The sequence below is a fragment of the Danio rerio genome, chromosome 13, assembly GCF_052040795.2.
Source record: "Danio rerio strain M-AB ecotype USA chromosome 13, GRCz13ab, whole genome shotgun sequence".
In the NCBI taxonomy this organism is placed as follows: domain Eukaryota; kingdom Metazoa; phylum Chordata; class Actinopteri; order Cypriniformes; family Danionidae; genus Danio; species Danio rerio.
This window is the reverse complement of record NC_141033.1, coordinates 18,113,056-18,138,143: the sequence shown is the minus strand read 5'-3', so window position 1 is coordinate 18,138,143 and position 25,088 is coordinate 18,113,056. Positions and strand designations below refer to the sequence as shown.

At 34.2% G+C, this 25,088-nt stretch overlaps 1 protein-coding gene across 9 annotated transcripts in view; it reads right to left on the bottom strand.

Annotated features, from left to right (window-relative positions):
• dlg5a (discs, large homolog 5a (Drosophila)) overlaps window positions 1-25,088 on the bottom strand; it is a 155,188-nt gene that overhangs the window by 81,391 nt on the left and 48,709 nt on the right. For 6 of the 9 annotated variants that reach the window (XM_087278384.1, XM_087278378.1, XM_087278382.1 and 3 more), the window contains 5 exons: window positions 24,059-24,202; window positions 18,849-19,032; window positions 9,636-9,895; window positions 5,505-5,817; window positions 2,459-2,689 (listed from right to left, as the gene is read on the bottom strand). In XM_087278384.1, the coding sequence (XP_087134510.1) occupies window positions 2,459-2,689; window positions 5,505-5,817; window positions 9,636-9,895; window positions 18,849-19,032; window positions 24,059-24,202 (1,132 nt within the window). Of the gene's footprint in view, window positions 1-2,449; window positions 2,690-5,504; window positions 5,818-9,635; window positions 9,896-18,848; window positions 19,033-24,058; window positions 24,203-25,088 lie in introns of all 9 variants that reach the window. The other 3 variants (XM_087278377.1, XM_087278380.1, XM_087278379.1) reach the window with 1 other exon arrangement.

The window sequence follows — 25,088 nt, the reverse complement described above, 5'->3', positions numbered from 1 at the left end:
GGGATAAAAGAACGACATCTTAATTCAGTGTTTTGTGAAACGCAGTTGCCGTTTAATGTATAGTAAATCAGACAAAAAAAAAAAAAACGTTATGAATGCATGCTACACTTCTGACTGTACATTGTGTATTCTTTTCCTTATAATGCACAGACTTTTAAGGTAAGGGATGTTTTCACTTGACATTCACTGACAGTCGGACAGGCTAATCCAGTTAATCAAACTCCGTCTTTTAAAATCAAAATCAGAAGCATATAAAACAGTCTCTTCATAAAGGCCGGCGTATAAGCGCGCTGCTATATTGAAAACATCATTCAATTCACGCTTCTGATTGCTTCTCGGGATATAGCGGCTTTTACTGTCAAAGGCAAGTGGCGTTTAGCAACTTTTGCCAACAAACTGTTATTTCTGATTGCGCTGACGCTGCGATTTGGATTATTAGAAGCAAATCTATTTGTTAATAGTGTACTAAATGCCTAAAGCATTCACTTAATGTCATTAGCTAATTTTTGGCGGAAATGGCGTTCAGCGGCTTTTGCATCTAAACTCTTTATTTATAAATAATATCATACCTCAATATCTCTGTGAAATGTTCTAAAATATTGCTCTATATTTTAGTAATGCTATAATAATGTTGAGTGCATATTTGTAATGGTACCTTGGACTGATTGAGGCTTATCATGGATAAATCAACATGACACAATATCACTAAAAGGTGGCGACATGTCACTGCCTTGAGTGATACATTGAATCATACAAATTAGTTGTTCAAACGTACCATTATATTTTTTTACTATTTACTACCACCATTATCAAGGCAAGAAAAATAAAGACTTTAAATTGTATGTAAAACGTAACTTAATATTAACTTCTTGGCTTTTTTTACGGTTCCATAAAATATGCTCAGGAAAATAAAAAAGGCACTCTTGTTTGTGTCATATCACTTATTTCTTATTATCACACAACTGCATCATGCATCTTTGGTTTCATGATTTATGTTGAATTATAGTAAACTATATGAATTATAGTGTCATTCTGACTGTATTTCAATAGGTCTTATCCACAATAAATGATTTTGCACTCCAATGACACCTTTTTGGTAGTTTTTTTTACAAAGTGAGTGATATATTGGATTATGTGAGTTTACATATTCTCATTGCAGACAAATATTGCACTCTCAATCCACACTATTCTAAACCCTTTCATTTTATTGTGCTTTGTAATAAAATGTTATTTTAAGCACTTGCAAAAAAAGTGAAATGACTTGTAAACATTAACATCCTCAATAATGGGATCCTAATAGTCAGAAACCCATATTTACAGATGTTTATAGTTCAATGTGTTCCTACCGCCACAGCAAATACCGCGGCTGTTTATCTGCAAAATGCACCTTCAACTTTTGACCGTTAGTTGATGCTTTTGCAATAGACTTCAACAGCTAAAAAACATCAACATGCAATTTTTAGTGTTGCCAGCTTTGCTATTTCATAATGCTATAAGACGGTTGCAATAAACAAATAATCTAAGATAAACAAGTAGTCTAGCTATTCAGCGAGCTCATATATTGGCTGCCTTATGCTGTGTTCACACCAGACAAGGCATGCGTGGATAAATCTGCGTAAAGAGACGCGTGAACATTTTGAGTTTACTCGCTTCATTCGTGCGTCAAATTCACTTCACAATAGATGCGTATTCGCGTCATGGGCAGGGCTTCTGTCTGCCCAGTGACTCTAGCTTTGTTGCTAAATGGCTAACATGGAATATATTGAGAGAATAGATGCGTTTATAAAGGCTGAAAAACAAGGTTGATTCATTTGGAGCTGTGCCTGAATGCACTAGATCTTTTCAGAGGTGCACCCAGCTCTGTAAGTTCATCTCCTCCAGAAACTGTACCTGGATGATGGAAGCTTTCATTAGAGCATGAATTACATCTTTCTATATTAAGGCTATAACAGTGCTTAATTAATTAATTTATTTATTTATGTATTTATTTAATTGTTATTTATGTTTGTATGTATGTATGTATGTTTGTACTTTCATTTTAGATGTCGTCGTCAAAAACTGCTGTTACACCTAAAAATATTTTCTTGTTAGTGCCAAAAGCCTAGTGGTTAGTGTGTCGACACAGCACCAAGGTGCTCACAGCGACCCGTATTTTACATGGTGGTAATAATCATATTGAACTGCCACCCACTGTACTGAGCATTTTTCCCCAATCCTGTGAGATTAGCAGTTCTTCTTGTTTTAAAAAAAGAATCTCCGTAATAAAATTGTAATGTTTTTTAAAATAACCATTTTTCAATCTTTTTGAGCAGAGGGACTTTAAACGTTTTCATGATTAGTTTTCTTCCATTAGTCATGAATTTTCCAACACTGCACCATGTTTTCCACTAGAATATGAAACATTATTCTTTATAATATCATTAATGAGAGCATATGGTAAAGCGCCTACTATAAGCACCTGTCGGGCCTGGTAGTATTCACGCAATAACTGGTCTCTCTGGATGATGGCTTCGGTTCGCTCTTTCCTGGCAACGTCTCTTTCCTCCCGCACGGTCTCGATGTCTTTACAGGCCTGACTCAGCTCTTTCTGGGCCTCTGCTTTGTCCTTCACTTCGTGGCAGTATTTTTCCAACAGCTCGTTTCTCTCACAGATGGCACGGTCTCTATCCACCAGCGATGAATTTAGCTCCTACAAAAAGACACTAACGTCAGCGACAGTTATACCCTATTGATTTAAAGTGCTTTACAAAACAGCATGTTATTTGCTGGCTGCCTAGCACAAACTTGGCAACAAAAAGGTGATTTACAGAACACAGAGCATATAAAAAAAAAATGCCCAGTCCAACCATACACTTGAATCCTGTATTTATGAGACACTTTCTCAAATAACTGCTGACTGAAGATAATGCTTTGATTTATATTTCAAGGGAAATATAACAAAAAAACTAATCTAATTCGAAAATAAACTAAACAAGTTTGGCCCTTTTAAATTAAATTCAGGAGTAAACAGCATTTGATCTACCACTGGTCCCAGGCAATTATAGTACATAAAAGGTAGGTGTGAGGATGTAGGCCTCAACCTTTCGAGAATTTTGTTTTTCTGCAATATACATTGTGATATGAAAATAATTCAACAAAAGATAACCTAAATAAGGGTGACTCAATGGTGCAGTAGGTAGTGCCTTACAGCAAGAAAGTCACTGGTTCGAGCCTCAGCTGGGTCAGTTGACTTTTCTGTGTGGAGTTGGCCGGGTGCTCCAGTTTCTCCCACAGTCCGAAGACATGCAGTACAGGTGAATTGGCTAAGCTAAATTGTCCGTAGTGTATGAGTGTGTATGGATGTTTCCCAGAGATGGGTTGCAGCTGGAAGGGCATCCGCTGCGTAAAACATATGCTGGATAAGTTGGCGGTTTATTCTGCTGTGGCGACCCCGGATTAATAAAGGGAATAAGACGAAATGAAAATGAATGAATGACCCAAATAAGTCTACTCATAAAGAATTTATACATGCATAAAACTAACAATTTATACATGCATAAAACTAACAATTTGCAAGCGTAGAACAATAGAACAAAGATATAAATATTAATTTTAAAATTTAGTATCTAAGAACATAAATTCAACATCAATCAAATTTAATTTTATTGTCATCATTGTACAAATAATTAAATACAATTTAATCTTTGCTAAATCTGTAAACTTTAGAATTTCTTTGTTTAAATACACTTGATATATTAGCCACAGTTCTTTAAAACACATCTAAATGAAAATTTTTCACTCTATTAGGGTTCACATCTGCAATGACTCCACAAATCATGAAAAAATTTCATCCAATTATGTAGAGTTGGACCGACATCTCACATTATTCCGATATAGTAGCCCAATCTGTCTGTCAGCAAATGCAAATTTGAACAAATGCGCAGCCGTTTGTATGCAGATCGGTAAAAACATGCTGGGCCCTATCATACACCCGGCGCAATGTGGCGCAAGGCGCGGCGCAATACTTGTTTGCTAGTTTCAGCTTCACCTTCATCTGTGTCTTGTGTGTACACAGTATTAGCCCTATAACTTTAAAATAACACACACTGTACATCTTTCTATATTAAGGCTATAACAGTGCTTAATTTATTTATTTATTTATGTATTTATTTAATTGTTATTTATGTTTGTATGTATGTATGTTTGTACTTTCATTTTAGATGTCTTCGTCAAAAACTGCTGTTACACCTAAAAATATTTTCTTGTTAGTGCCAAAAGCCTAGTGGTTAGTGCGTCGACACAGCACCAAGGTGCTCACAGCGACCCGTATTTTACATGGTGGTAATAATCATATTGCAATGACTCCACAAATCATGTTCTGAAGTGCGGTTCCTGGTCATTGTAATCACAACTCAACATTGCAGATCCTGTGAGGTGACTATTGTAGATGCACACATTGCAATATCGATGCTAAAACAGCTTTAAAATAAAGGATGAAGGATAGCATGATCAAACCAGTTTTCATTTTGTTATGTGTTTCATGATAATGGTTTATGATTTTATGAACTATGAAAATATCTGGGGCATCACAATGGCGCAGTGGGTAGCACTATTGCCTCAGCAAAATGGTCGCTGGTTCAAGCCTCAGCTAGGTCAGTTGGCATTTCTGTGTGGACTTTGCATGTTCTCCCCGTGTTGGTGTGGATTTCCTCAGGGTGCTCCGGTTTCCTCCACAAGTCCAAAGACATGCGCTATAGGTGAATTGGGTGAGTTAAATTGTCCGTAGTGTATGAGTGTGAATGAATGTCCAATCCTCCCTTGTATCAATGGTTCAGGCTGGTGGTGGTGGTGTAATAGTGTGGGGGATATTTTCTTTGACACACTTTGGGCCCATTTTTACCAACTGAGCATTATGTCAACACCACAGCCTACCTGAGTATTGTTGCTGACCATGTCCATCTCTTTATGGCCACAGTGTACCCATCTTCTGATGGCTACTTCCAACAGAATAACGCACCATGTCATAAAGTATGAATCATCTCAGACTGTTTTTTTTGAACATGACAATAAGTTCACTGTACTCAAATGGCCTCCACAGTCACCAGACCTTAATCCAATGGAGCACCTTTGGGGTGTGTTGGAATAGTAGATTGCATCATGGTTATGCAGCCGACAAATATGCAGCAACTACGTGATGCTATTATGTCAATAGGGACCAATGTCTCTGAGAAATATTTCCAGTACCTTGTTAAATCAATGCCACAAAGGATTAAGGCCGTTCTAAAGTCAAAAGGGGTCCAACTTGGTCCTAGTAAGGTGTGCCTAATAAAATGGCCGGTGAGTGTATATTTTTTTGTGTTCCAACAGAGCAAAAAAACGACAACAAAAAGTATATTTGAGCGAGATAATAAAGACATAATTAGTTTTTTGGGTGAACTATCCCTTCACTAAGAGTGTGCAATTTTATTAAAGATCCATCCAGGCTCATCATAATTATCTGACAGCCATCATTTGAAAAGAGTTACCTGTCTGAGAGCTTCAAGCTCTTCGCTGGCCACCATCCTCTCAGAAGAGGTGTTTTTCAGCCGGGCCTCTGCAGCCTCCAACTCCGTCTGCAGCTTGTCCACCTCTTTAATGACCTGGTCTCTTTCGCTCATGATTAGCCGGTATTCGTTAAACACAGAATCCCGCTCCTCCTTGTACTTCTCACCGTCCTTCACCGCCTTCAGCTGGAAGTTCTTGTAGCGCGTCACCTCCGACTGGAGTCTCTCCATCTCTCTCTGCAGCTCCTTGTTCTGTGCCGAGGCCTTATTTAGCTCCTGCTGCACAGAGTCAAACCTAATGGGTTTCAAAAAACAAACACTATTAGTAATTGTTTTCATGATCAATGAGTTTCATTATTTAAATATAGTCACCTTGGAATTATAAGGTTCTATCTTCTATGAGTTTGAGATATTGAGCTTTAAAGTTTTTGCATTCCATATGGCAAACAGTATGCGTGTAACATTTGTTTTTTAAATAAAGAGTTTTAAAATGTAAACAACTTATAAAAAAAACATTAAATGACAATTTATTTAGATCATGGTATAAGAATATGTCAATAACTAATTTTTGACAAAAATGTCAGATAGAACCTTATAATTCTAAGGTGACGAAATGTCAGAGAGCTTTTATCATATATTTGTATAAATGGGGCAAAGCGTTATTTTTCAAAGATTTTAATCCGTTTTAAAAGATAGATGTATTTGATATATTTTGGCATATTTAAGTATGCTTGTAGCTTGACTTAAATTATTTTACCATATCTACCCCCGGTTCTACAAACAAGGTTTAAGGCTAGTCAAGATTAAATTGCATGTTTGAGCTGTCTCAACTCAAAATAACTTGTAGAGAGATGTCTTAAATATGTCAGTGTCATTTTTTTTGTCTCCAGGTGCACATCAGTAATATTTTTCTGAGGCCATTTTTATAAATTTGTCTTAAATAGCCTAGTTTAACTAAGGCCTAGTCCTGGCTTAACCTAAGCCCTGTTTGTGAAACTGGGCCTTAATGTATTAATTTTTACCATATTTAAAGGTGCAGTAGGTGATTGTCTTCAGAAGCATTTTTTGTTGTGCTGGTTGAAAGTCTCTTCACAGTCTAATAGTAATGAATACAGTAAATGATCTACATCATAAAAAATTTCATCCAATTAAGTAGAGTTGGACCGACATCTCACATTATTCCGATATAGTAGCCCAATCTGTCTGTCAGCAAATGCAATTTTGAACAAATGCGCAGCCGTTTGTATGCAGATCGGTAAAAACATGCTGGGCCCTATCATACACACGGCGCAATGTGGCGCAAGGCGCGGCGCAATACTTGTTTGCTAGTTTCAGCTTGGCGCAAGAGTCGTTTTGAGGCGTTGCGCCACGCTGTTTAAATAGCAAATGCATTTGCACCACTGCTTTTTTGCCTTCATCTCGGGAAGCTTTTATAGTCTATTCATAACAATTTGCCTTTGTATAATGTTATTATTATAAGTAGTTTTATTTATTATATCCATATTTATATTTGTTTTATTAAACACAAGCTTAGATTTATTTAGATATAACTCAGTTTTTTGAACTCACTTTGTTATTATTGTTCATTTATTCGTTTGTTGGAAATTAGAACTGAATTTAGAAATAGTTTTGAAATAAATATTTGCCCTTAACAAACGAAATTAATTATTTATAGGCTAATTGATGTCTGTGCGTAAAGGTTTTCCTATCCAAGAGCGAAAGTAGATCGATTATCTCTCATTCTTGCGCGGTAGATGCTCTGTTTAACTGTTTTCTTTAAAAAAAAAACTGTTAACTGTTTGCTTGTGAAGTGCTCAGTTTTTCCACTTACACTTACTTTACGCCCTATAAATGGCAAATGCGCTTAAGGCGCGACGCAGCTGGCTCTTAAAGGGAATGGGAGATGAGACTCTGATTGGTTTATTCTTGAAACACACCTATAAATCATTAAGAAAATAAACTCAACCCTTTTAGACCATGCGCCACGGCGCAAAGCGAATTTCCCTGTCCTTAAATTAGCAAATATGGATTCTGACACGTCCTGAAAGCGTTTGCGTCCTACGCTTTCCGTTTTGCGCATGGACCGTCAAAATAGAGCCCGCTGAATCAAAACTTTTTAAAAACCAATCAATATTGGAGTTACCTTTTTTGTTCAGCTAATAAAATCTTTCGATGAAAGATTGATAAGACTATTTTCAGTTTCATTAGGGACCTTTTACAGCATTGATGATGTAGATTTTAATTAGTTTAACAACAAAACTTTGTCAGTTTGGCTAGCACGCCGCCAGACAAGCACTAGTCGCTTTTAACACGAGAGGGTTATTTTGCCATGCTCCTGTTTCAGGATGCTTAGCTCTAGACGGCAGGGGAGGGACTGTGATTCAGAGATTTATGCTAAGCTGTTAGCATTGTGGAAGATCACCTACTGCACCTTTAATGTTTTTGCAATAAAGGGATAGTTCACCAAAAAATGAAAAATTCTGTCATAATTTACCCAACCTTTACTTGTTTTAAACTTGGACTTTTAGAGTTTATTTTTGTTGTTGTTGTTGTTATTGAATGCAAAAGGAAATATTCTGAAGAAAGCTGGAAACCTGTAACCATTGACGTCCATAGCATTTGATTTTCCAACTATAGATTTCTAGCTTTCTAGCTTTCTTCTTCTGTGTTCAACAGAAAGTTAAAAACTCAAAGTTTTGAAACCATTTGAGCATGAGTAAATATTGAGTAAATTCTTATTTTTGCGTGAAGGATCATTTTAATTTAAAACTAGAACATGCAAAATGGGACAAATTGTGTTTGAATTGACAGTCATATCTAAAAAACGTTCACACAATCATTCAAATATATATTTTTTTCTGTTTTAAAGGATAAATGTACACATTCTAACCTTTTTATAAATTTAGGCATATTTAATTATGCTTCTAGCTCTGCTTAACATTTTACAATATTTAATGTATTAATTTTTACCATATTTTATGTTTTTTGCAACAAAGGGAAAGTTCACCCCAAAATGAAAATTCTTTCATAATTTACTCAACCTTTACTTGTTTCAAACTCAAAGTTTTTTTGTTGCTGAATACAAAAGGAGATATTTTGAAGAAAGCTGAAAACCTGTAACCATTGACTTCTATAGTATTTGGTTTTCCAACTATGGAAATTAAAGTTTACAGTTTTACAGCTTTCTTCTTTTGTGTTCAACAGAAAAAAGAAAGTCAAAGCTTTGAAACCATTTGAGCATGAGTAAATATTGATTAAATTCTCATTTTTGGGTGAACAATCACTTTAATTTCATAGTAGAACATGCAAAAAAGAGCAAATTGTGTTTGATTTAGCTGTCATGTCTAAAAAACGTTCACACAATCTTTAAAATAAGTTTTGTTTATCTGTTTTTAAGGATAGATGTACACAACCTAAGCTTTTTTATATATGTATGAATATTTAAATATGCTTGTAGCTCTACTTAACATATTTAAACATATTTAATGTATTAATTTTAACCATATTTAATGTTTTTGCATTAAAGGTATGCCTGGATTGTGTGTTGAATACTGCTTTCATGTAACCATTCAAGAAAAAAGATTGCCTGTTGTAAAACATTTTACAAACCTAATCTGCACTGTAAAAAATGATGACAAAGTCATGACTACAAATGTTTTCATGTTACTTTAACCCCTTCAGACCCTGCGTCTATTAAAATGGACATCACATGACATCCCATTTTTCTGAAATTTGGAACATAATTCAGGTCTGAAGGGGTTAACTTGTTTTAATAAGTTAATCTGATTCTAATTACATTTTTTAAGTTAGGGTTAGTTTAACTTAATATTTAAAATATATTTTTGACATATTTTTGTTTAAGCAATGTCAGTCAATGACAGCTTTAACATCCCTCAACCTCTGTGTGAATGTATTAAATATTAACGCAAATCTTATACTATCAGCTGATTAACATATTTTCCCATAACACAATCAATTCCACACTTTTTACCTCAAAATCAAAGCAGAAATTGTCAAAAAGTCTACAGATTGTGTTTATGACATAAAGATGTGTCATGACCAATAACTGTAACTGTAACTATAAGCACATATTATAGACAACTGATGATGTACCGCCTCATAGATGTAGACCACTGCTGTTGGTACTGGATGGCCGTATCGCGCTGTTTGAGCAGAGCGTCGATTTGTTTTTGCAAGCGTCTGTTCTCCTCCTCCACCTGCTCCAGTCGACTCAGATCTGTATTGTGACTGGACACCTTCTCGCTGTACCGTTTGCTCAAGACGTCATATTCCTTCTTCACCCCCTCCAGCTTGTCCATCGCTGTGTCATAGAGCTTGTTCAAAACCTCAGATGAACCGTTTTCCCTGATTACCTGTGCAAAAATAGCATCCATTTACATGACTCAGTGCATACAAACAAACAACTAAACAAAACCTGGATTATGTGTTGAATACTGCTTTCATGTAACCATTCAAGAAAAAAAAAAATACCTGTTGTAAAATATTTTACAAACTAATTGTGCACTGTAAAAATGATAACAAAAAGTCATGACTACAAATGTTTTCATGTTACTTTAACTTTTTTTAATAAGTTAATCATATACTAATTACGTTTTTAGGTTAAAGTTTAACTTAATATTTTATTCAGTTTGATTGATATAAGCTGAGATGACTAGAAAAGGTCATTTAATTCAACTCAAAAAGGTAAGGCAGTAAAAATGTTTTAAACTGTAAAAATGCTGGGTTCCACACAATTCCTTCATGTTGTCCCGACACAAATTGAATAAGTTAATTTAATAATAATAATTTTAACATATTTAAGTGGACTGAACACAAAACAATTAGGTTGTCCCCTGAAAAAAAATATTTTAAATATATATTTTTTATTTTAAATAAATGGGTTGAACAAAAACCCAGATTACCTTTTAAAAACCACTTATAAACCTAATTTACTGACAAACCAAAATTATGATATTAAATTAAAATACAATAGAAATTAATAGAGTTCATTAACCAAATTTACTTTCAATTCATAACCACAAAAAAAAAACTTTTTTTAAACCAAATTTATTCCTGCTAAAACTGCTTTTATGAAGCAATTTCACCAGTATACAACACAAAACAAACAAAACAGAATAACCAGTGTCAAAAACAGGGTGCTTTTATAAAGCAAATGAGAATGCACCAACAAAACTAAAACCTTTATTACCTGTATTGATAATTGCTTTTAAAAACTTTGCTGCATCAAAACAAAACAAAAACCCAGATTACCTGTTGAAAACATCTATCAGTTACTTAAAAAAATCAATACATGCTGTACAAACTTTATGTACCTAATATGCTGTGTCATAACAAAAACCTGGATTACCCAAAAATCGCTTACAAACCTTACTAAAAAAAAAAAAAACTTTGATATACCAGAAGTAAAAATACAATTTAAAGAGCCAAAATTTTCATAAACCAAAAACACACAAAAAAATGCTTCCTTCAAAGCAAATTTATTACATCTAAACAAAACTAAAACTGATCAATGATTTTCATTATTTAAATATGTCAAAGAACTTTTATCTTTTATTACCACTTATATATTTATTATAAGTAGAGCAAAGCATCAGTTGGCAAAGTTTTTTTTTTTTTTCAAAGAATCATATGGATTGAATGATTGTACACATCATATCCTTTTATATAAAGGAAATATATACTGGATCGTACACATCTTATCCTTTTAAATATATTTACACATCATTAATTATAATTGTAGCTCTGATTATCATGTTACCATATTTGATGTACTGTTTTGTTTTTGGCCTAAAGGGATAGTTCACCCAAAAATGACAATTCTGTCATCATTTACTCAACTTTTACTTGCTTCAAATTCAGAGTTTCTTTATGTTGTTGTTGTCGTCGTTGTTGTTGAATACAAAATAAGATATATGAAGACAGAAAACCTCTAACCATTGACTTTCCATAGTATTTGTTTTTTTGACTATGGAAGCCAATGGTAAGTTTTTTAGCTTTCTTCAAGATATCTTCTTTAGTGTTCATTAGAAAAGAAACTTATAAAGGTTTGAAACCACTTTAGCACAAGTTAATAGTGAATAAATCATTATCATAATCATCATCAAAACTAAACTAAAACTGCTTTTATGAACCAAGTTACAACACAAAACAAAAATTAGAATCACCAGGTTTTAATTAAGCAAATGAGAAAACACAACAAAACTAAAACCTTGATTACCTATATTGAAGACTGCTTTTAATAACCTTACAGCATCAAAACAAAAGCCTGATTACCCGTTGAAAACAACTGTTAGGTACCTAATTTTCTGTATAACAAGCAAAAATTATGTAAAATAATGAAACTATTTAAAATTAATTAATAAAAAAGAATTATAACTAAATTTATTATGTCAAGACAATCTTATTTTTACATCTGATGATTTTTGTTGTTTATTTTTTGTACTACTACTACTTTTACTAAATTGGTTTAAACCATTTCTATTTTTAACAAAGTCCGAAAGATAAGGTAGATATGTATAATACCAGTCAAAAGTTTGGGGTCAGTAGGATTTTTAAATGTTTTAAAATAACGTTATCTTGATCACCAAGGCTGCATTTATCTAATCAAAAAATTCAGTACAAATTGTACAATTTTACAATTTTATTGCAAAGTTATTGCACTATAAAATAACTGTTTCAAAGTAGTTTAAATTTTAATTTAACAATTTATTCCATGGATTTTAAAGATGAATTTTCAGTGAATTTTCAAATCTCTCTAATATGAATTATAATAATAATAATAATTATTATTATTATTATTATTATTATTATTAATGGTAATAGTAATAAAAGCAATAATGATTGGGGTGATAATTTAATTTGAAACTACATATAAAAGGAAAGCAGTTATTTAAAATTAATAAATATATACAATTGTACATTTTTTACATTTTTACATTTAATAAATGCCACCTTGATGAACAGAATAATTTTATTTATTTTTTAAAATCTAGCGGAGAGGTGGAGTGGACAATAAGTAGCCTTTTCTAAATCTAAATCTTATTATCTAAATCTAAATCTTATTTCAGGATCTGAACTGAAAATGTTTACAATTTTCTTTCATCACTTAAAATATATATTTACCATACAAACACTAGAGGGCGATAACAAGTCTATAAAACATCAACTTGCACACTTAATGCTGTCACTGCACTAATCCACACTAAAAAACAACAACGCTTTGCAACATTCAGCACTAAACAACCAGCATTAAGCTCACTTGTTGACCTATTAAAACACTATATGCCCTAATGCGATAGTCGCAGCCAATTTCCTGTCCAGGCAATAAACCCACAGCTCACTGTCCCCTCACCAAGCCACAAGGGGAATTCATATGCTGAGTGATTGGCATCTGTAACTAACTCTCCTTTAGGGCATGTAATCACTGCTTATAGTATTGACAAGCCGCAAAAGCCTCTGTCCTTTTCCATCACTCAGCAAGCCCTCGCCCTTCCAGATTGACCTTTCTCAAGCAGGCGCTGTGCATTTGTGCAGCCTGTGGGCAGACTAAACATTGCTGACAGGTCAAAACACAATTCAGTCTCTATGCTACAGTACTACGCTGTAGCACCTCTGATGCGACCTCTCAGGGACAATCAAAGGTGGGGAATGACACATTGTTTTTTCTATATTACGTTAACTTAAAAAAAAACAAATGTAATTTTAGAGTACTTACCTATAAATTTACTCAGGTTATTAATTAATTAATAATTAATAAATGTAAGGAATTTAATTTAATTTAATGCTGGGCAAAGATTAATCGCAATATATACGTGTATGTATATATTAAGTACATGATACACACATATAAACAAAACTATGCAAAACTATTTAATATATAGATATTTAATTCATTTTATTAGTAATTTAATAAAGTAATGAAGCAAATAAACAATTTATTTTATTTAAATAACTACTTTTACTTCCCTATGTGTAGCAGTGTTAAATCATTCCTGTGAAATAATAATAAGAGATTTTAATAAAGTATTTGAGGCGATGGCAAGTCTCACGATACAATCTAAAAGCTGGTGGGTGTGTTGAAATTGAATCACTGGTTAGTTTTGAAAGATGATAGAGCTGTGATGAATTGGAAAGGCTGATTAGATTCTGAAAGATAGGTGTGTTGGACTTAAACCATTCATTAGTTCTGGAAGATAGTAGGTGTGTTGGATTTAAATGTAATGTGTGTTTATATAGTGACTATGCACCCAAAGCGCTTCACAACCATGTAGTGGGTCTCTTCACGCCACCACCAGCGTGCAGCATCCACTTGGATGATATGACGGCAGCCACAGGACAAAAACTGATTTATACATTAATAGGGATGCACGATATATTGGAGGCCATATCGTTATTGGCCGATAAATGCTATTTTTAAGATTATCGTTATCGATCCGATGTCTAAATTAGGCTGATATCTTTAAGCCGATAAATTACGTAATTGTTGCCATGTACGGGTGGGCGGAGCATGTTCAGACTTGTTCATGTATCTCTCCTCACACTGATTATTCCTTCAAAGTCCGTCCTTTCTTCACGTGGTATTGCTGGGCATTAATAACTCAGTAAGTAAGCATTATCCTTATCATTGTAGATATGTTTGATTGAGTGCCATTGTGTATTTTGCTTCAAATCGCCTTAGGAAAAAATATTACATATGAAAGCCTTTCCTGTTCTGTCTCTTTGTTGTGTTAGAGATAGCAGGGAGATTTATTTATTACTCCAGGGCCGAATAATATTAGTTTCGGGGTTAATTCTTTTAGTTGCAGCCGGTGAATGAACAAGGACCCGAAAAAAGCGCTCCTCTTTTCTGTCTCTCCCTCTTTGCTTCACACGAACAAACCAAACTGACCTGCACATGTGAACAAAAACTTTACGGAAGGTTTTTAATCTAATATAATTATTTGTTATTATCAACGCGTTGCTTCCCATGTGTTGTTGATGTAAGATTGTATTCAGTTTGATCGGAATATTCATATTAATTACACACACACATAGATATGACATAGATATGACAGCCTTCACACACACATAGATGTTGAGCCTTCACAGATTAACAGGGGAGAGCCTAGGTGCACCGGTCACTGAATCCCGCATACGGGCACGTCTTTATACGTCTTTTCACGTTCTGTCTTTATATTCTGCTCTGTGTTTGTCAAAGTCATCTGAGCTCAATTATTAGGTTTGTATCAAAAGTTGCAGCTTTTATGAAGTTTGCTGTATAAGAATATAACATTTTTAAATATTTATAATTATCGGCCTATATATCGGCTATCGGCCTCCAAGTCCGAAGAATTATCGGTATCGGCAAAAAATCCATATCGGTGCATTCCTATGAATTAATTTACTATATCTAAAAAAAAAATAAACAAACATATTTATAGTTATTTATTTTTGATACTACTACTAAATTGGTTTAAAGTGTTTCTGTTAACTCTTAAGATATTGTAGATATGTAGGCTTGATGACTTAAAGGGCCCCTATTATGGGCTTTTAAAAATGAGCTTCTATGCAGTGTGTAAAGCAGCTCTAAGTGAATGAAAACATCCAGCTGAGGTTTAAATCTGAAAGTGCACGTGTTTAAAACTATTGATTCTTTAATGAAATAGTCGACTCAAGTCGAATGAATGAATCAAGTTGGGTTCAGATCTTTTGCTTGAACGCATTGATGTCCATACGGTACATTACCAAATATGTAGTTCCAGATCCGGTAAAATGCTTTACCTTCAGACACTAGCAGAGCGCGGAGGATCACAGGACTGATCATGACGCGAAGATGATGATCAATGACAGATGAAGATTCGGTTATAGGTCAGTGCTTGTACTGTATCTCTCAGGTTAAATCTTTATGAGGCTATTCACATATTCTGTCTAAAACCATGTTGACAACGCAACGCGTGCTTCTTCCTTTACTGATTTAAATGCATTTTGTGCTCTTGATCCTCTGCTGTTTGTTGTTATGACCACCATCAACTGTCAGTTTTTTAAATAGTTCAGCTTTTGTTACTTTGTGGATTAATACTGAATGTGTGTCATTGTTATTACTTAGGGGTTAAGGTTAAGAGTAGAGTAATATGCTGGTGTTTAACTGCATTGCTTTATTGCATTCCTTCATTGAGCTCTCACATACGATACTCTGTGCTAACTTCATAGCTGTGGTGGGTATTTCTCTGTCTCGTGCTGAACACAGTTGACCAATCACAACAGACAGGGTCATGCGCACCAATCAGCGCAGATTAGTTTCGAGCTAAGGAGGGGTTTGAGAACAAATGCATCCCTGAACAATTGATATGGGAGTCGTTTGTATAATTAGGTAAAAACAAATGCATATTATGACAAAGGAAGTGTTTTTTTTTTTTTTACTTGCATGCATATCAGCCTGTTGTTGGAGACCCCCAAAACCAAAATATGACTATTTATAATGCAAAATAGGGGCTTTGTAATGTGCAATCCTTCTGATGTGAAGAAATGTTTGACTCAATAGATACTGTATTACTCTTAATGAAGTAATTATAAATGTTATTACTTTCCCATTACTTAAGCAATTACTTTTAAAAGTACTTTTACTTCCACTTGATTCATATTTTTGCTCCTCTACCCACCTCTGGCAATAATTATAACTGTTCCAGACATTCAAGCTCGAGCCATTCTAATGCTTTAAACCTTTCCATTTGTGTTCGTGGGTTTAATCCGAAAGGAACCCTGATAAATCAATCCGACAGGAAAAGGCTCATTCCTTCATAGTAGCAGCAGAGCGCAGACTGTTTGTTGGCACAGTGGCATCTGATTGAATAATCTCCTGTCCCCTGGCTTCCTATTTATGTCAAGGTCAGATTTGATGGCACTACTATGGGATGGCCAGCCTAAGGATTTACAGCATAAACGCTGCTGTTCGTGATGCAACAGACACACTAATCCCACAACAGCCTGCGCTGCGGGAAACGGCAAAAAATCTGCAACTTAATTAACCATTTTTGGAGCTCCCCGAAAAACGAAGAGATTGAGTTTGGCAGAGTAATGTCACTTGCTGGCTGACGGCAGAAGCGTTAGGCCTGCTTCACACTGCAGGCGGAAGAAGTGCATATGTATTTTGGTGCCTGTATTAACAGGTTACGTTCACACTGTGTGTATTAGCGGTGCTGTGGAAAAGCAGAATTTCGGCATTGAGCCCATTTTTGCTGTCTGTAGAAACTAGCTGAAACTGTGAAAAGTATTACCATACACAACTGGCAATAAAGGCGTATATGTGTGTATTCAAATACATTATGTTCTTTTGAATCTTCAATAAAAAAAAAAAAGAAATTAATGCCTAAAATACTTTCATCACAATAACTGAAGTAATAACAACTTTTTCATCACAGGCATAAATTGTGTATTATATATATAAATTATATATGTGTGTGTGTGTGTGTGTGTGTGTGTGTGTGTGTGTGTGTGTGTGTGTGTGTGTGTGTTTTAAATGTAAATATTTTATTTGAAAAATAATAATGTTTCGCAATAAAAAAATAATGTAAATAATGAGCATAAATTATTTCTTTTAAAAATAATTTAAAATATTACTTTAATGAATTGATTTTGAACCCTGAATAAGTTACTATTTACAGAAAAAAATTATCAATACAAAAAAAAAAAATATATATATATATATATATTTTTTTTTTTTTTTTTTTGACAAATATTGCTGCTGTTGGACAACAATGTACCTTTGAGGCTTTTTTAGGCAAGAGTATGGTTTTGTAGCAGAGCAAGGACAGTTAACGTTGTTCATCCACAAGATGGCGACAGAGACAGCATAATAAGTCCATAGAAAAAATTCAGTGTAAAACTACAAACAACAGCTAATCAAATCATTATAAATCTGGTAAGTGACATTCTAAGCTGATCTCTCTCTTTTGCATGTTGTAGTGCTGTTTTTATACCATAGTAATTGTAGTGCATCTAGTGTGAGATGGAACAAACATATCAGGAAAGTATGTATTTTGTATTGGGCACTCTTTGTATAACCCTGAGTTACTTTTTAGTTGGACACCTGTTTGTTTCTCATCCGTGTCCTGTTTTCCTTACTGCAGACAAGTTCAGTAAAAAGAAAGAAGAAATGTCTGCATTTGTGTAGCGTTTTTCTTTTTTACAAAACACAACAGTAATCTGGTAGTTTTTGCACTGCTTTGACTTTTTCAGCGTTTATTGTGATATCCCGATTGCAACAGAGAAATGCTGAGAATTGTCTCAAGATTGATGGCATTTCATGCCGTTCAGCCTTATAATCCTAAAATGTCAGCAAAATCACCTGTTTTGTCATCAGTTTACATATTACGCAAGAGAATCATTAAACACTTAGAAACATTAAACTACAAAAAGTGCCTAAATGCATTTTTCATGTATTTTAAGCCATGTGATTAATGTAAACACAGCTCTTGTAATCCACTTAACTTTTCCTAACTTTAATACTGATTATGTTACGTTTAAGCGATATGTGAAAGGAATTGGAGGCAAGCAGTTTACAGCTGATTTTTTTAAAATACAGCACCATCTTTTGGTAAAAACTAAATATTCAAATAATCTCAGAATCATTTTTCGATTCAATTTATTGCCACAGCTCTAGTATTTACAGCTTCATCAAGTGACTTCCTTGTCACCACCTGATTTTGGTAAATGTAAAATTATTATAAAAGGCACAAAACTTATATTAGTCTAAAAACTGAAAATAAATAAATCTGAAAAAACTAAACTATGCTACCGTACATTTAAAACTACCACCAGTGCCAAATTTAGGGCAATTTGAACTTTATTTCCTAGAAATTCGACTGACAGTTCAATTAGAACATTTAGGAACGAGGGTTTAATTCTAAAATTACTTTGATATACAGTACTGTGCAAAAGTCTCAGGGCAAGATTTAAATTCGGTTATTTCTTTTTTTTCCTGTAGAGTCAAGAATAACATGAAGAAACAGAACAAACCGAGACTAAATAAATCCATAGGATCTCTAAGATGCTTAAAAAAAGTAATTGATAAATTGATAATTCAAACTTACGTGTTGCAGAAAAATATAGAAATAACTGAATTTTTTTGTGAAAATTATAGTGGCCTAAAATTCTGCACAGTACTGTAAATTGAATATACAGCATAAACACGATCGCTTCCTTAATAAAAATGTCCTATAAGGTAATAATAAAATACATAACGTCACTCTCTTAATAATAATTCTATAACTAAACTGACTAATTGAAAAAATCAGTTAGTGACAATGGCATTTACAAACATAGCAGTACCTGTTGTTGCTGTAGTCTCATGTCAGCCACCTCCCTCTGATCCTCAGAATGAAGCCTCCTCAGCTCCTCACAGCTCTGTTTCAGATGGTTATGTTCTCGAGTCAGCTTGGTGTTCTCTCTTTTCAAAACCTCCATCTCCTCTTTTAACTGTGTCTGTTCACTTAGGAGCCGGCTGTGCTGTATGCTAAACACAAACACAAAACAAAGACACAGATGAGCTGTCTGTAACTCAAGTCCACTGCGTGAAAATGTGCATCGCACTTGTGCACTTTCAGCATCACAATTTACTTTCAGCTTTAAACAATCAAAAATTAATTAAATAATAATACAATAAAAAAAGCTAATAATAAAAACAAGCCCTCTTAAGTAAGACTGGCATGCATAGAGTTTCTGTCTTGTTTCTAGTCTAAATATCAAACAATTCCTAAATCAAGAATCATTTTCTAGACAAGAAAACATTTTTGTCTTGTTTAAAAAAAAAATACACCAAAATGAAGTAAGTTTTCTATAAAATAAGCAAAATTATATGTGAATGAGGTAAGCAAACTTGTTTTTATTTAAATTAGATTATACTGTCACTGAAAACAAACACCATGTACAGTATACACTCGGCATGGGAAGATTTAAGGTTTATCGTGGTTTGGAAAAGTCATGATTTGAAAACCGTTAAAATGTTCCTTTTCCCATGGTATACATATTTTTTATTATTATTATTTACACATTTTTATTACTATTATGACTGTTTTTTTAGGGAAACAGTATCTCCAGGAGCAAAGAAGCATCCACATCAAAAGCTACTAGTCAGCCCAAGATTTACTTATCACTTATCCACAAATCACTTAAGCAGCGACATCCAAGCATGCTGGACCTGAACAGTGCAGTGGCAGACTTCATATCCAAAGAAAAGAAAGATATCCAAAGATGCCTTATCAAGTTGAAAGAAATCTGTGCTTTTAAAACTAATAAAGACAACAGAAGTCAATTAATTATTTCAATTATTTAGCCTGTTTAAATACTTTGTTTGTTTGTTTTTTTTTACCTATTTTATGTCAGCAACCACAATACTGTGATATCATGAAACAGTGATAAATTTATCCAAGGTTATCATACTCTCAGAATCTTATACAGGCCCAAGTAATAAGAAATTCATGACAACTGTTTGAAATATCATAGAAAATATTCTGAATTATCAATTTGTGCATGTATGGAACAGGACTCACTCGTAAAACTGTGATGATTGACACCATAACAAAAATGTCCCTTATATGTTAACCAAAGGAACATTATACTATTCAAAGACATGTATAGAATCCTGATTAAACTAAACTTGGCGGTTTATGGAGTTAATAAATCAGGCAATTACAGCATCGTTTATTTAAAAGATGAATGAAATTACTTTTATTTGCAGTTTTTTTAGAAAAATCTGGCAAACTTAATGGGCTCTATTTTAAAGATCTAGGCGCAAAGTCTGAAGCGCATGTCGCAAAAGCATTAAGGGCATGTCCAAATCCACTTTTGCTATTGTAAGAATGGAAAAATACGATCTGCTCATTCTATTAATGAGTTATACGTTATGGGTGTATTTTGAGCATAATGTGTATTGAAACAATCAAGAGTATCATCTCCCATTCCCTTTAGGAGTCAGTTGCGTCATACCATGACGCATTTGTTATTTATATGGCAGACTTTATAAGTGGAAAAACTGTACGCTTTACTTGTGAGAAAACATTTAAACAAACTATCTGCACGGGGATAAAGAATAAGCTTTTTCTATTTGGCCTTTTTGGCCTTTTCTCTTACTCTTTATTTTTATACCTTACTTTTTTACTTTTGTGAATTAGGAAACGGTGTTGTATGCACACCACTGAAAACCTTTGTTAGCCTACATATTTAATTTCTTTTGTTAAGCTCAAAGATTTGTTTCAAAACTATTTCAAATTCAGTTCTGAATAGTGATGCATACATTTCAAAATCTTACAGGTGGACAAATCTAAATTAGCTTTTATCAAAACAAATATAAATTTGCATATAATAAATAAAACTGCTAATAATAATAGCATTATACAAATGCAAATTGTCATGAATTAACTGAAAAGGGACAGAGGCATGAAGAGGCATGAAGGCAGTACCTTTTATATTTATGTAGAAAATAATAATTTTTGTAACATTTTAATCCTTTAATTTTTTATGTGTAAAGATATTTGTGTACATCCTGTTTGCTGTACATCCTGTGTATAAAGCAATGTATAAATGTTTGAGCCCACATAGTGTCATAACTAACGTACTCTGCGCAGGACTTTAGAAGTGTTTTTAGATGGTCAATGGCACATATTTCAAAATAGCAACACAGCAACAATGCGCCTTAACACACCTCTATTTTAGACAAACATGCCCCCAAGTCCACAAAGTGGTGCAAATAAATGGATTTGCTATTTAAACAACACACCACAAAATGTGAAAATTAGGGTTGCTCTGGTGTGAAAATGGCAGCAAATTGCACCAAACACGTCTTGTTACCTGTGATTTATAGTTTACACATTACACATTATACAAATGCAAACTGATTTTCTTTTTTTTTCTACCATGGATGTCAATGAATACTGATTTAATCACCATCAAAAATGTCATCTTTTTTGTTCAACTGAATTTGCATCTTGGAATGGACTATTACTTTAAATGAGTTGTTGAATGCACTTGTCATTCCAAATTTACTGAACTGTGTATATTCAGACAACATCCGAATTCAGCTGCAGTGCGTATGCACCTCTCTACTCATGTACACCTTTCCAAATTGGCTTCATTTCAGTTTGAACTCTTTCAGTTGCAAGCTAAACCCAGTTCTCAAACTAAATTAATGTTTCCGTTCTCCCGACATGACAACATGCAAACAGTAGGAGAGAATTGTTGCGTGCGTCTGTGGTATAATCACACACTGTTTAGGGAATGGTGAAATATGGGATTAATCCCTCGTCAACTCAATCCTCATCTCTTTTTGGACATTCATGCCCAGCAGAGATGAGGACAGGAGGGCATGTGTCCTTACACTGTAATCAGATTAGAGCCGCTGCACATCTGTGTATGGAGGGACAATATTATGTTACTGTGTGGATCACAGAACACTGGCAAATAAGGGTGAGTCAGAGACAAAAGAACAGAACAAACTTCTTTGAGTACAAGCTTACATATTGCCAGCTGTTGTAGATAACAAGGCTACATTTAACCAGTGTCATTTAAATTGATGAGATATGACAGAGCAGTTTTATAATCATTTTTTTATATAGCAAGACACTGAAATGGAAATTCACACAGAAATAAAAATTCTGTTGCTAAAGCTGTCATGGATATCAAGGCTAGCGTTGTTTTGGATTCAATTAATGTTCACAGCACTGCTCTACAAAACATAAATGAAGACTAAAAGATAATTAATTGTGACCCTGGACAACAAAGCCAATCTCAAGTTGCCCACGTATATTTGTAGGAATAGCAAACAATGCATTGTATGATCATTTTTTTAATGCAAAATTTTATGGCAAGAATATTAAATATTGTTTAAATATATATCTTGAAGTGAATAAAAGTAAACATGTTCTATAAAGACATTTGACAAATGTCCTACTGTAAGTATATCAATTTGTATTTTTTGTTTAGTAATGTGCATTGCTAAGAACTTAGTTTGGAAAATTTTCTCAGTATTCTGATCTTTCTTTAACCCTCAGATTTCAGATTTTCAAATAGTCCAGTGCTTCCCAAACAGACTTTACTTGAGAGGGTTGCCCAGGTATATTAACAGCTGCCCAAGTATGGTGATCATTCAAGATCAATTAACCAGTGCAAAATTTTTTCTTCACTTTTTGTACTGCTTGTCGTATGTGTACAAGACCTGTCAATACTCCCATAGACTTATTTGCTCTGCAGACACACAGAGTCGTGCCTTTTGGGCACTTAAAAAATGCATCCGACCGATATTTCTAAATATCTTAAAACGTCTGGGAATCAACTTTTGCTTTTGCTTTTTACAATGTACATCTAAAATGCCTTGGCAATACTGTAGCTCCAAAATGTCATGCCAATAAAGCAACTTGTACTTGAGAGATCAGCTTTTACCTGTCAATGGGTGCACATGGCTCCTAATTATAATAAAAGTAAGAGAAATAGTGGATTTCTTTTTTTTTTAACAGCATTTAAAAAAACTTTAATCCATTGAAAAGAAACAGTGTCATAATAAAGACAATTATAGTAAAAAAAAATACAGAATTTTTTGTTTGTTGCATGTAGTTGACCATTTATGTGCCGTGAGTAAAAGGTGTGTTTCAATTCGGCTACCACCGCAAGTACATTTCAAACTTATGGGAGGCACTATAGTGGATTCTGAACCATATACTGTCATTTCTGTTTACTTAAAATCACATACATCAAAAGAAAACTTAGGACTCAGGAGATTGATACACCTGAATTTCGGAAAATATATATATTCACACATATATATAATGGGGCAAATAAGTAACACATTAAGTTATGTGTAATAAAATGAAACGACACAGAAAAAAGTATTGAACACATGAAGAAAGGGAGGTGTACAAAGGCAGTGAAAGCCCAGACAGCAGCTGAAATCTCTCAGAAGTTCTTCAGCAACCCTCTGTCCTAGTCCATCAGTGTAAATTAAAATTAGCTGCTTCAGTCCTACATCTACAATATACACACACACACACACACACACACACACACACACACACACACACACACACACACACACACACACACACACACACACACACACACACACACACACACACACACACACACACACACACACACACACACACACACACACACACACACACACACACACACACACACACACACACACACACACACACACACACACACACACACACACACACACACACACGTCTACTTATTTTTATTTCAATAGAAATTGTAATTTTCTAGAAGTTTGGAATGACGTGTGGTTAATAATTTTAATTTCTGTCTGACTCGTTCAAGCTATTTTTTACTATTTAAAAGTGCATTATAACATAAACATAATTATTGCAACAAAATTTCAGCTGCAGAACAAAATGCTTCAGATATAATAAAATCATAATTAACCTATAAATGATGTAAGCTCTAATTAAAAATGTGCTTGAAATGCAGCAGATGGCTCTTAGCGTCAGCTCTCTCAGTTTGAGACTCATGGCACCTGTACTCACTGGTAATAGTCTGCTTCTTTCACGGCTTCCTCGCACCTCTTCAGAGTTTTGGTGTGCTGGTTCTGCAAAGACTGCAGGTCCGCCATAGCCTTCGTGCACTGCGTTTTCAGACGCTCGTAGTCATGACCAGGTTTGGAATTTGGCCTTTTGGAGACAAGAGCAATTCATCAGCACTGCGTCCCTCAGTCTGCAAGGGCAACTCAATGTTAACTAGGATAACAGTTATGTTTGCATCTTAAGCTCATTCTTTGTGCCTTACAAACAGTGATGAAATGACTGAAATGCTTGAGAATGGCATTATTAATTAAATAAAAGGCTTAAAGAATTAGTTTACACCAAAATGAAATGGCATAAATTCTCTAATTTGAAGTTACCTGTTACAAATGTTTCGAAACACAAATGAGGATAATTTTCACTCAAATCTAAGGGATTACTGTCCCTTCATTAATTATTTATTAACTTTTTTTTTTACTTTTGCTTTATATAAAAATTTGTATAAAAATATAATACATCTGCTAGAATATTTAACAATTATGACACAAAAAACATTACTAGGGGCAGCAAAGTTATCTTTTTAAGAAAAAATTCACCAAAAAAAGTTTAATGGCCTGTTTCCACTGAGTGGTACGGTACGGTTTGGTCCAGTTCGGTACGCTTTTATGGTTGCTTCCACTTTTAAAAGGTACTAAAAAGTGAACCCTATCATACCACTTTGTGAGTACTTAGGAAGGGTCCCTAGCAAGACAAAAGGGTACCAAAAGGCAGAGCTAGATACTTAACTGAATACTATTAGTTTTCAGAGAAACGTCAACAGCTCATACACAAGCAGAAAAATGAAAACAAAGAAAGCACCATTTTTAAATACACAGCCGAGACCTTACATCGTAATAATATGTACATATAATAATGACCCATGGTCCACCCGAGCTTAAACAAACCTTGTCATCTTCTTGATGAACAGCCACAAAGCCAAAAAGAAGAGCAGAATCTACCCCATGCACCATAGTTGTTTACAAGGCCGCCAAAAGCA